Genomic DNA, 12,389 nt, shown 5'->3' on the forward strand with positions numbered 1-12,389 from the left:
GTTTATTTGATTCCTATTCAAGAGAATTACTTTATATATAGTCAATATAGGCACAGAGTTAAATTTTTTAACATTTTCTAATGGTGGTGTGCCTCGTGATTTTTTTCACGAAACAAGTGTGCCTTTGCCCAAAAAAGGTTGAAAAACACTGTGTTAGAGGGAGTGAAGAGAGGGTTAAGTGGTGACAGGGCGGTGAGAGAGTAAGAATAAGGAAGGAAGACTTTTTTTTTTTGAGGAGTAAAAAAGCCTGAATAATTTTTAAATACCCCCAAACAGGACACACTTTCAGATACCATCTTTGAAGAAATCCACTCTAAATCAAAACAAACTGGTAGTGTGATTTAGTAATATCAGCTACGTATACTGATTGCAATGTCTGAGAATTTGTGGAGCTTTTCTAGGCTGCGTTTGCATAGGGCATGAGGCTTGCACTTGTATGTGAGCAAAGACATTGACTCTCACAACTTGGAAACAAGAAATCAGGAACTCCACAATGTAAACAGTCTTCCTTGGAGTCAGATGAAATGTCCTGTAATATGATGCAATTAAAATGAATCTACATCCACACCTAAGTTTTGTGCCCTTGAACCTACTCCCTGGAATAAAATGAATGTGCTTGAACACTTCTAGCATTGATTCCCAAATTTTGCTTCTCCTTGAAATTGTCTTCAGAAAGTGCCACTTTCAACTTATTCCCAAGGTAGAAAATCCTGATACTGTGAGAAACATTTGATTTCAGAAATAGCCAAGTAAAATCATCAAGTACCTTGTCTAGCAATTCCCTTGAGGAGAGCTGGTTTTGGTAAAAACATTAAACAAAGGAAAAAGGAGGCTCTGTACACAGTTCACAGACTGTCCCTGGAGTCACTACCGCTGAGATGAGGAGAAAAAGGCTGGGGTTACCCAGGCAGTGACATCCTGCTAACATTGAACGTGCCCAGGGCAAAGTAAACTTGAGTAACTGAAAAAAACAAAGCACTTGGAAGGAATTCCTTCCTCTGGTGAGAACACCTCATTTCAAAGAGAGCTATGATTTTGGAGACAAAAGGGAGACGATCTTAAATGCTTTTCCTTTGCACAACTGTCCCAAAATTATAAAAGAGGTGTAGAGTGTGGGTGAGAGAGATCTTACAAACCACACTGTCCCTGTCAGAGGAGGTGAATGGAGGTGACAGTCCATCCATTTCCCAGGAAACAGGTGCTGTAGGTTTTTGTATTCTGGGTGGTTTGCCTTCCCCTGGCCTCCCTTTGATAAAAGTATGATTAGGATATTTATAATTGAATATTCCAAAAGTATTTTGTATGGTCATTAGTAGGGTCTGCCAGGGGGAAGAACTTTTAGAAGAAAAAATAAAACTTTATCTCTGAGAACATATAAGGAGGGGCTTCTTGATGGCAGCTCTTTCTAAAACAAAACAAAACAAAACAAAACAAAACAAAACACGAGCTTTGGCAAAACTACACCGCATAAAACTTTTATTTCACAAGATGCTCATTTAGTATGACTTCAATGGCTCAAATATTTGCTAAGAACAGGAAATGTAATAGTAGAATGCATACATGGCTCTCCCTGCCATGAGAATGTTTTCAATTATTAAAGTCAGATTAAATATATTTATTCTGGAAAGAGAAAAGGGAGGGAGAAGATTTTAAAGCAGAACAATGACAAAACATTTCCAGGAGATAGGCATCTGAACACTATTTCAAAATCAAATAAAATGCCTCTTTCCCAAAAATATGCCAAGAAAAATATACAAAGTTATATCATTTCTCCTCTGAATGCTGCATAATGTCCACTAAACGTATCTCTGCAATTTTGTGTTTTCCAAGTAAACAGCTTATATCATAATTAAGCAAACTGGAGTGATGTTACACTGGTTTTTCTGTATAACGCCTGTCATTATTCCATCAATGTAGAGGTGTTTATTGGGGATTTGCTCATCCTTTTGCACTCTGTGGGTCTCTGTGTCCACCAGGCCACTGTCCACAGGGTTCTCCCTTCCCTGGACCTTAGCAACTGCCTGACGTGAGAGTGCACCATCTGCAATGTTCCAAACCCAAGAATGCACCAGCCTCTGGCAGAAGTGAGTACACAGCATATTTATAATTATGATATAGCATCCATGAGAACCCTTAAGACACAGAAGTCAGTGCAACATTAAATAGTTAGGCCAGATAAAAAAGAAATGGCAATTTTTGATTCTTGAAAGCTTATTGCTTTTCTAGAGCCTCCACTACTGTTCCATTTTATTTAACAGAACTATCACACAATTCTTAACTCCCTGCAGCAAGCAGACATTTCCCTGGGATTATGCCTGTGCAGGCACTTCTTCAGTGCTGCTGGGGAACATGAAAGTGGCTTTAAAATCTTTGGTTCCTGTGAGACTTTCTTACATTTTGTGCATTTGGTTTCCTTAAAGGGCGGAATGCTTGGTGAGACTGCTTTATGTTTGGACATGGGGGGAAACCAACGTGTTTAGAGTGACTGCTCTGTGCCAGAGGTTTCACATCCAGCATCTCATGGAATCCATAGGAAGTGGAATGCGAGTGGAAGCAGATAGAGCCTGGGGGACAGCCAATTTCCTTAACATCTCACCCCCCATGGCCTTTGGCAGTTTGGTTATAAAGAATAAGACAGGAGTTGGAGGAACCTGATGCGCATCTGGTGAACCCTGAGCCAGTTACTCAGTTACTTGGGATATGGAGATTAATTCTGTAAGTTTCTGCTCCTGCAGCAAGGCAATCTGATGGGAAGAAACAGGCTTACATGCCACTTGCTGTAGGGTATTATTACATGTGATAGGACAGAATGAAGATTTCAATATATAGGCTGAACCACGTTGTGCCTCTGCTTAACATTCTCTATCTGCCCCTCATTTCAATCTGAGTAAAACACAAGCTCCACACAATGACTGACTGGGTCTCCCATCCCCTCACCATTCTTGCACCCATTGTAACAACCTTGACCTCCCTGCTGTCCAGTCAGCAAGCTAGGCCACCCCATCCAGGAGCCATGCATTTGCTGTCCCCCAGCTCCCTCCCTCTTCTCTTTCATGTCACCTTCTCCACAAGGCCTCCTATGCCACACCCGTCCTACACTTTGAGTCCCACTCATCCTATTCTGCATTTGTTTCCTCCTTATAGGAACCACTGTCATCTAAAAAACTGTGCAGCCAGGACCAGTTTGGCTCAATGAATAGAGCGTCGGCTTGGGGACTGAAGGGCCCCGGGTTCGATTACGGTCAAGGGCATGTACCTTGGTTGTGGGCATATCCCCAGTAGGGGGTGTGCAAGAGGCAGTTGATGGATGACTCTCTCTCACTGATGTTCCTAACTCTCTATCTCTCTCCCTTCCTCTCTGAACAAAAATCAATAAAATATATTTAAAAATAAAAATAAAAAAAATAAAAAACTGTGCAATTGACTTATTTACTGTGCTGATTTTCTGAGTCCCTACCACTGATTCTAGAATAGTTCTTGGAGGACAGGGTCCCATTTTTTTACTATTTCATCCCAAACTAATATATTTGCTCATGGCATACAGTAACCAGACAATAAATACTCCGGATGCTTTAAAGAATAACCCAGAGAGACATAAATGTAGTGGAAAAACTAGCTCTATTTTGACAAAGGCTCCTCAAAACAGCCACACGAAGGTCAAGGTTGGCCTAGAGGAGGAAGGGAAGAATGGAGGGGTAACTAACAGATTATTAAATGCTGGAGAGGGATGGCTGAGAAGAATGCTGAGGGCACGTAGAAGAATAGATATACATGGACTCCTATTACTTCCGGGAAAGGGCTCGGGGTCCTTGGGAAGAATCTTATATGCTCTCTCCTCCAGCCAGGCCCCACAAACTCATCCTAGAGCCTAAGGAGAATGACTTTCAAGGATTTTAGTTAGGGAAATGCAAGAGAACAAATATTTTATGACAATTTTTGTGACCCAGTTTTATTCAAACTGATACAATGGGGCAATGTGGGCTGCACACATATTGCCAGGGCTTGGCATAGAGCCTGGTGTTAATAACCAAAGCGATGATTATGTTGAATAAACTAGATTTTTAAAAATTGAAATTAGCATCATTGAATATTTGCAATATTGCTTTGCTTTGAAATTACATTTCAATGTGATTTATGAATGAGAGAAAATCACTGAGATTGAAAAATCACTTGCTTTAGAATTACACCTCCTCTTCAAGCAATGAAATGTTTTTCTGTTGATTATTGACCTTATTAAATTGGTCTGACATCTACTGCCATAATTTGACATTTACTAGCCCTTTTTGGGACTTTATGACTACAGGATATTCCAAAAATTAATCTAGACTCAAAGAAATGAGCTTTAACACACATCAGAATATTGAAAAGAATGAGTCACAGGACTCTACAAAATAACTGGAATAAAGGGATTCCCAAGACAATCCTATGAAGAAGATCTTACTGGAATGGGATATGGCCTCTCTGTTTCCAAGGTATAAAGCTAACTGCTGAGTGAAAAATGCTTACATATTAAGCATTTCTCTGACAATTTTGAAGTCACAGGTCCTATAATTCAGTAAAACACACCTCTCATACTGCAGCACACTAAGGCTGAAAATACTAGTAAATCATGGTACTGATAGCCATCCATCACTTAGCTGAAATAAACAGGACTCAGATAGTCACCAACGGCTTCACTTCTATGAATCAAGTGAATTAGATTTTAGTATTTAGATTAGGTCCTACCCACCTGCCAGTGAGTAATGCCAATAACCTTTGCCTCAAACTTATCACCTTGAACATTCACATTTATAGATGACTCCAAATTATAACCCTGAGCTCTGATATCTTTACAACTTAGGTATACTTTCTGATTAAACTTTAAAGCAGACTTTAAATGTGAGGCCCAATCTTGTCAATTAGAGTTTCTAACGTTTTACTCCATGGAAGTTAGTGGAAGATAGACTCTCACAACATGAAAACAGATACATCACCACATTGCTTGTTCGGATCTTATACACCTCTTAATAGGTTCAAACTCTAGATTCATTTGATTGAAGTGATTATATATATTATGACAATTTGTGTGACCCAGTTTTATTCAAACTGGTGCACAAATATTCATGCAAGAATGGGCCTTCCTTTCCCTTGCTGCTGGCACCACCTTTGCTCTGGCTGGAGTCGCCTTTCCGCCTTCCCATGATGCCCAGAGGCCCAGAGAGGCTGGGATGGTGCAGAAGGCAAGTGTCCTGGCTGCTGGGTACCTGTTTATGCAAGTTAAAGTCATCTTTGTTGGGTTAACTTGCATACTCACTCCTGATTGGCTGGTGGGTATCATGAAGGTACAGTCAATTTGCATCTTATTCTTTTATTAGTGTAGATATTAAAGCCTAGACTTTGGGTGGTGGGCACTTGTTGCAATATAAAGATCTTGTGACATTAGAAACCCACACCTAAAATCTATACGTTCATGCTGACCAATGTCACCCCAATCAATTTAATAAATACATTTATTAATTTAAAAGACCCCCATGAAACACTTTCTTCTAGAATGATCATATTTCAACTCAGTCAAGTTTCTGTTCTCATTATCACTGTTTCTGCCTTAAAATGAGGCATTACAGCTTGTTTAAATGTGATGAGTTTGAGTTTCCAAGTCTCTAAAATGCAAATCGTAATATAGCTCTTTTGGGGAGATTAACTATGAGGATGTGTGTAAAACAGATTATTTCTGGGTGCTCAATAAATGGTAACTGTTAATTTTATAAAGAAGCTTTGATTTTGCAGCTAGTTACTGCACAGCTAAGCGTGAGCAGGTTTACAGGATGCTCACAGTTGGGGTATAACAAAGGTGATAAGTTGGAGGCAAAGATATTGGCATCATTCATTTACCTGGGAGGTGGGTAAGTGAAAGCTATTTTGCATTTTATATTGATATTTCCATTTTCATGATGCTCATTCCATATTTTCATAAGGAATATATAGATTTCTTTTAAGTTGACTCAATGTTTTCAATTCAAATTATAGGGGTATTAGATATTGATGAGCAAAGTAGAACTTTATGGTTTTTCTAGGTACATGTCTAGGAACTGGTAAAAGCTAAGTCCATAGTTGTCATAGGTTAATTTGAGAATGAAAATGTGCCTTATTTCTGAATGTGGCTTCTTCCACTTAGAAGTATGGCTGGATATCAGGGTTAAAAATTGCTGTATCTCACTTGTTTATTTAAAAAAATTAAATACAATTTTTTATTCTCACAAAAAAGCATGAAATTACTCTTTGGGTTTACTCAGATAAAGAAAAAGGGACAGGCCTATCTTCTCAGTAAATCTTTTATTTTCCACTCCCTTTTATCCACAAATTCTATAGCTCAGCATTACCAGGTAAAAGTTACAAAACAGCAACAGACAAGTGTTTTTCTTAAAAAACACAATTGGTTTTAAAATATATTGCTGGGCAATAAGTTAATAATAGAAATGCACTGAGACTTTTCAGGTTTTGCTTCCTTTACATCCATGTCTCCTAATGTAGGCATCTCATGGTGACTGTACTATGCCATTCTAAGTTGCCTTGCCTCCTCTCTGTCAGCAGACATTACTTGGGAGCCATGTGGATGGCAAGAAGCTGCTGATTAAGATGAAAATGGTCCTGCCCCCAAGTAACTTTCAGTTTAGTTGCAAAGACACATGGATGGAATAATGACAATAAACTGGTGACAAGGAGAGGTTTGGCTGTTATAGGAGCCAGTGGTGGGTCAGATAGCATATGTACCACTCAATAAATGCAGAAAGGATAAAATCAACTTAGCCAGCTAAAGGGATTGCTTTTGGAGCTGTGGGTTCTTCATTCTAAGATCAAAGGATTTAAAGGGGCCTTATGCTGCTGAAAATAAGTTCAAAATAGCTTAAAACAAAACACATTACACCTTCTAGGTTGATAGAATATATCTTGAACTCTAAAGTTATCAATACAAAATACCTACCAACCTATATACCCATCCATCCAACCATCCATCCATCCAGCCACCCATCCATCCAGGATCTAGCACAACATTTACACTTTTTGTGTGTGTGTGGGGGGGGGGGGAAATCAGATTAGTAGCTACTATTAATGTCTACTAACCTGGAGCTGGTTTGAATGGCAGTTAATGAGTCTGCGCACTGAAACTATAAGAACAAATATCCACCTTAAAGGAATAACTAAGGGCACATTTAAAAAAATTGACAAAGTGTAACTATTCCTGAACTATCACAATTATCTTCAAAACAGTTCTATGTACTTGATTATGCATTGGCATTACGTTTCTTTACATGAGTTACCCAAAGAATAATTTCATGCTTTTTTAGGAGAATAAAAATTGTTTCAGGTGCACACACAAAAGCAGAACACATGCGATCTTTATATCTCAGATAGACACAGAAATAGTAAGGACACACATTCACATATCCACACAGATAAATATATACAGTGTAAATATAGCATGAGCACCTCGCAGAAATTCCTAAAGAACACCTGCTTACAACTCAGTGTTATTTCATGATGGTATTTTATTATTCATTTCCTTCACTCACGGCACTAAAGGCATCTTTAGGAAGTTGTGGAACATGCCACAGGAAGGCAGGAGGGGTCCCAGTGGCCTTCTCATAGCTCTGCTCCAGGACTGTCCCCTGGGAGCCCACCGACTAATACAGCAGAGGGCCCCATTCTCATACATACCTGGCTGAAGCTCTGGCCAGCACCTCGGGCTTGTGTGCTGCGGGCGGGGAGCGATGGGGCTGTCTCACCCAGGGCCAGGGTCTGGTTGCTATGGTAGCTGGCTGGAAACTGGAAGGACCCTTCAGGTTTGGAATTGAGCTGAAGTGCACTCTGGGAGAGCAGGCTGGGCCCTGCATTGAAAGTCATTTAGAGCAGTAAGTGACAGCCTCAGTGAAGCAGAAATGACATGTATTATTTATTGAGAGTAGCCTAGAATTATCACACACATGATTCCAGCCATCTATGCTTTGAATTCTGAGAACTAAAATGACCATATAATTTGACTCCAGCTCTTAAATGAGATTTTTTTTTTTTTGAGATTTAGAGTTCTCAAATGAATAGATTCCCCCCCCCCCCCCCAAATGATCTCATCCTGACCTACATAGACATATTTCTTAGGAGACAAATTAGTTAATCAAGTAGTTATTTTTGGATCAGACAATATCAGAAACATTTAAAAGTCCACCTATTAATGCACATTAATTGCATTATTATAATCATATCTCCTATTTAATTATCAGGCTGCTAAAACCCTCAAAACCTTCCAATCAGTAACAAATTTTATCGTATAAATAGTGATGCAATACCTCAACCACTGAAGGGTTGACAGTGCTTAAAATATTAATAGCTCTTCCTACAATGTGGAATTCGCTCTTTCTCAGAGGATCTCTGATGGCTAGTAATCTTTGCCATCACATCTGTGCACAGCAGGAGAACAAAGACAGGAAACAGTGCTACAAATGGTGATGGTAACATGGCTGACAGTGCAAGTGATGGAGCAGTGGGAAAAAGTTCCTGGCTCCATCCTTTAATTATACTTTGCAAAAGAACTGTCTTTTATTTTCTTGCATTTCAGATAGATAGTATCCTTGCAATAGTTTGCTCATTTTCTTTTTAAGCAACATTTCTTTAATCAAATTTCGTATTTACTTTGGGAATTAAAAAAAAAGAGAAGTATAGAGGAGTGGAAGCGTACTTGTCAATTTCCATTGTGTATGTTTGAGAAGGGATTGGAGTAAGTAGAGTGAGTTGGAAGTAGGAGGATTTGGCAACACAAATTTTCTCATGTTATGTTAATCACAGAGCAAGTTACTTCTTTTTGGATAAAAGGAAATTACATACACACAGACTATGACATAATCGCTATCTCATCCTTTACATATCTCTCTCTGGCTGTTTTAGACAATAGAATCTTTTGTAATAAGTGTGAGCAAATTTCAAGATCTTTATTTCTTTCTTTAAAAGAACATAATTTTATATTTCAACCAAGACTGCATATTTGATGTGGCATAAGCCTTATTTTTATGAAATAATGTGTGCTCTTTAAAATACATTGGTTCATGTAATTTTTACCATTTAAAACAGTCCCATCCCTTCTGATATCCCAAATGGACATTCTAAACAATGAAAAAAAATATTTTTTCATTGTTGGATAATGAGTAATAAGCCAATCAAATAACATGGTAAAGACTTTGGAATCTGTACAGTTCCTGGGGAAAAAAAAGTCAAGGAAAAAGATAAAAACATTTCCATCCAACCCAATTTCATCATGAAGAGCATAACAAAAGTACAATTGTAATTCGTTTTGTTTTAATTTAGAAAATAGAGTCCCAAGAAAACAGTATATACCAGATGGCGAAGTTTGCAATAGCCTGCAAAAAAATCGTTTAATCCATACTAATGGTATTATAGGCCCAATCACCAGCTATATGATTCCTCTATGGGGAGTGCATACTCTGAGTGCTTCATTCTGGATGCCAGCAACATATTGTCCCCACTGTTGATGTGGAAACTGCCAGAAAGGGAGCCAGAGCCAACAAGTAGACTTTAAGGCCCAAGGGAGTCAGGCTGAGGCATGGGAGAGCTTCTGGAAGGGAAGGGAGACCACAGATGGGAAAGAAAAGGGGGACCATTGATGGGGACAGAGATGGATGGGGACTGATTGCCAGGGGAGGAGGTATAGTAAGCACTGGGAGGATGGTGACGAATTCTGGCCAAGGGTTTTCTCCTTGGTCCCTACCTTCCTGAAAGCCACAACCTAATGGGAGAGAGTGAACTATGGTGGAAGAGGCAAAGCCCTTTAAGGCTAGTGGTCACTGACAACAGGTATCTTCCCACTAGACTTTCTTGGGCTATTTTTCTGCACATCTGCCCCAAGATAAAGCAACTCCAGGGCAGTGAAAACTGAAACTGATACAACAATGCACAGACTTTTGGACATGTCAATAAAATGGAATAAAGTAAAATATTTACCCTCATATAAACAGTTTAACATAATCTATAAAGCAGAAGAGTTGCATGTCCTGGTTAAAACAGACCATGTGACTTTACACTGATGAACTTTATTACAGATATAGTTAGCAAGTGAAACGATTTATAGATTCTGAATAGATTCATAAAATTATCTCCAGAAATCTACAAATGTTTTCCTTGTAGGATCTTAAGGTGACAACTGAAAACATCTTTCAAAAGGTATTTCAGTTAAAAATATGATTTATGTGCTCCTGAAATATACATCATGAAATAATCAGATTTGTTCATCTTTTATACCATCAGCCATGTATTTTATCGATACTCAATGAAAACAAACCAAAATTCTCTCTCTCATTACTTTGCTCACACATCTACAGCATAAAACCTCAATGTACTCTGACAAAGGTAATTGAAGTAATGAGCAATATATCAACAGTGACACATCACCTGTCAAGGACGAAACAGTCAGACAACAGGCAAAAATTATAGAGCGATTTTTCCATAGCTCACTAGGTTTCAAATCAACAGCATTACTCATTCCAATTTAGAAAGAACAGCTACATGAGAATTTGGAAAAAGCTAATATGATAGAAAAAGTCTTAATTACTTTATTATACAAGTAAAATTTACATATAACTAACACTTGATTAGCTTTACCAATATTACTGTGCATCGAGGTAGAAAATACCAATTTTCCATAGATTTAAAAAGCATTATTGCTTTTAGCTCTAAACCATGATTTTTCCCCCTCTAAAACATAAGGGTTTCCATCAAGTCTTGCTTGGGCTAGTGGTAAAATTAGGCTGCAATCTTGAGGACACAATGCATCTGCAAGGTGATGGGCAATGTAAGAACACATAATTGGGAGGAGAGAAAGAGACCTAGACTTCAAACTCCACCCAGGGAAATGGAATCTTGCGATCACTGCAGTTAACTGCAACAGAAGAAACTTCAACTATGAGGAACAGTGGGTCACAATGTCCTCTGAAGTCACAGAAAGCAGAAGGCACACTCGGGTATGTATTCTTCCAGGACACTGACCTGGTCACAGTGATGTCTTTGACCATTGTGAACTTTACACATCATTGGACAAAGCTGAACTCAAGTATCTACTCAAAATAACTCAGCCCAGTGGCCAGGAAGAGAAAGTGAAGCCATTTTTTAATAAACTGATAAAACTCCAGACAGCATGTGTCCTTGATCTGATTGAGACACACTAGTCCCAGCTGGACAGAGGGGAGAAATTCTAAGGGTGCTATAGAGGTGAGGGCCATGGAACCTGCCAATGATCCTACAAAAACACCTTGGGCAAAACTGGAGTGACATGCTAATGTCTCATCATGCTTTCAAATATATGAAGTGACTACAGACCACATAATCTGTGAAAAAAACTTCCTTTGTATCTTTTCCCTTATTGTTAGAATTGTGGAGAAGTCAGCCAGCGTCCCACACTTGGTAAAATGAAGATGAGACTTGGATCCTCATCTTCTATCTTCAAGTCCAGAAGTTGTTATCATTAAACATCAAAGCGCTATTTAGGTCACATACACACACATAAGCATTTAAGGTTGAAAATCCATCCCTGCATAGAAGTCGGTTTGTTTGCAAGAGAAATCTTCACCCCTCAGACTGTGGAACTTCCCCGAGGGACCTCTCCTTCCAGAATCTGGGTGCTGTCTAGGAGAAACTTGGGGTCCATCATTAGTGGGAGGAGACTAATTTCAGCACATGAAAAGATCACCATGTTAATTTTTTGTGTAGAAGTTGAGACTCACGTGCAGGTTGTAATAATACATACACTACCATGTACAGACAATTTCTTCTCCCTTTTTTAATGTATTTTTATTGTTGATAGTATTACAGATATCTCCAGTTTTGCCCCTTCTTGCTCCCCCTCTTCCCAGTCCTTACCCACCCCCTAGCTATTCACTACTTTATTGCCCATTTCTATGGCCTATGTATATATGTATGTAAGTTCTTTGGTTTAGCTCTTCTTGTTCCCCCATAACCCCCACATTAAACTATGTCAGTCTGTTCCATGCAGCTGTAAAAAAGAGGGATCTCTTACCCTTTGGGACAACCTGGATGGACCTAGAAAATATTATGCTAAGTGAAATAAGCCAAACTGAGAAAGACAATTTCTTCTGAAAGGAACTAGATATTTTATGGTATTCATAATCATGTGTACTCATGTTGTTGAGTCTTCATCTAGAATTACTAATTATTTCCTCTTTAGCTGAACACCAGTCCTAGAATACAGGAAACCTTAACTAGACTACATTCTTTGCAATAATACAGAAAATGCTAGAGGCCTTCAGTATGGCATTCCCAAGGCATTATTTAGAATTCAGCAGTCCTGGGCTCTAGTCCACCTTCCATTGGTGAAAGCACAGATGATGATG

At 38.9% G+C, this 12,389-nt stretch overlaps 1 protein-coding gene across 7 annotated transcripts in view; it reads right to left on the reverse strand.

Moving 5' to 3' along the window:
• The window catches only part of CTNND2 (catenin delta 2), a 716,413-nt gene that overhangs the window by 305,321 nt on the left and 398,703 nt on the right, over nucleotides 1–12,389 (reverse strand). For all 7 annotated transcript variants that reach the window (XM_036410294.2, XM_036410290.2, XM_036410291.2 and 4 more), the window contains one exon: nucleotides 7,696–7,865. In XM_036410294.2, coding sequence (XP_036266187.1) covers nucleotides 7,696–7,865 — 170 coding nt within the window. The remainder of the gene's footprint in view (nucleotides 1–7,695; nucleotides 7,866–12,389) is intronic.

Source organism: Pipistrellus kuhlii, unplaced genomic scaffold (assembly GCF_014108245.1).
Source record: "Pipistrellus kuhlii isolate mPipKuh1 unplaced genomic scaffold, mPipKuh1.p scaffold_m20_p_4, whole genome shotgun sequence".
In the NCBI taxonomy this organism is placed as follows: Eukaryota; Metazoa; Chordata; class Mammalia; order Chiroptera; family Vespertilionidae; genus Pipistrellus; species Pipistrellus kuhlii.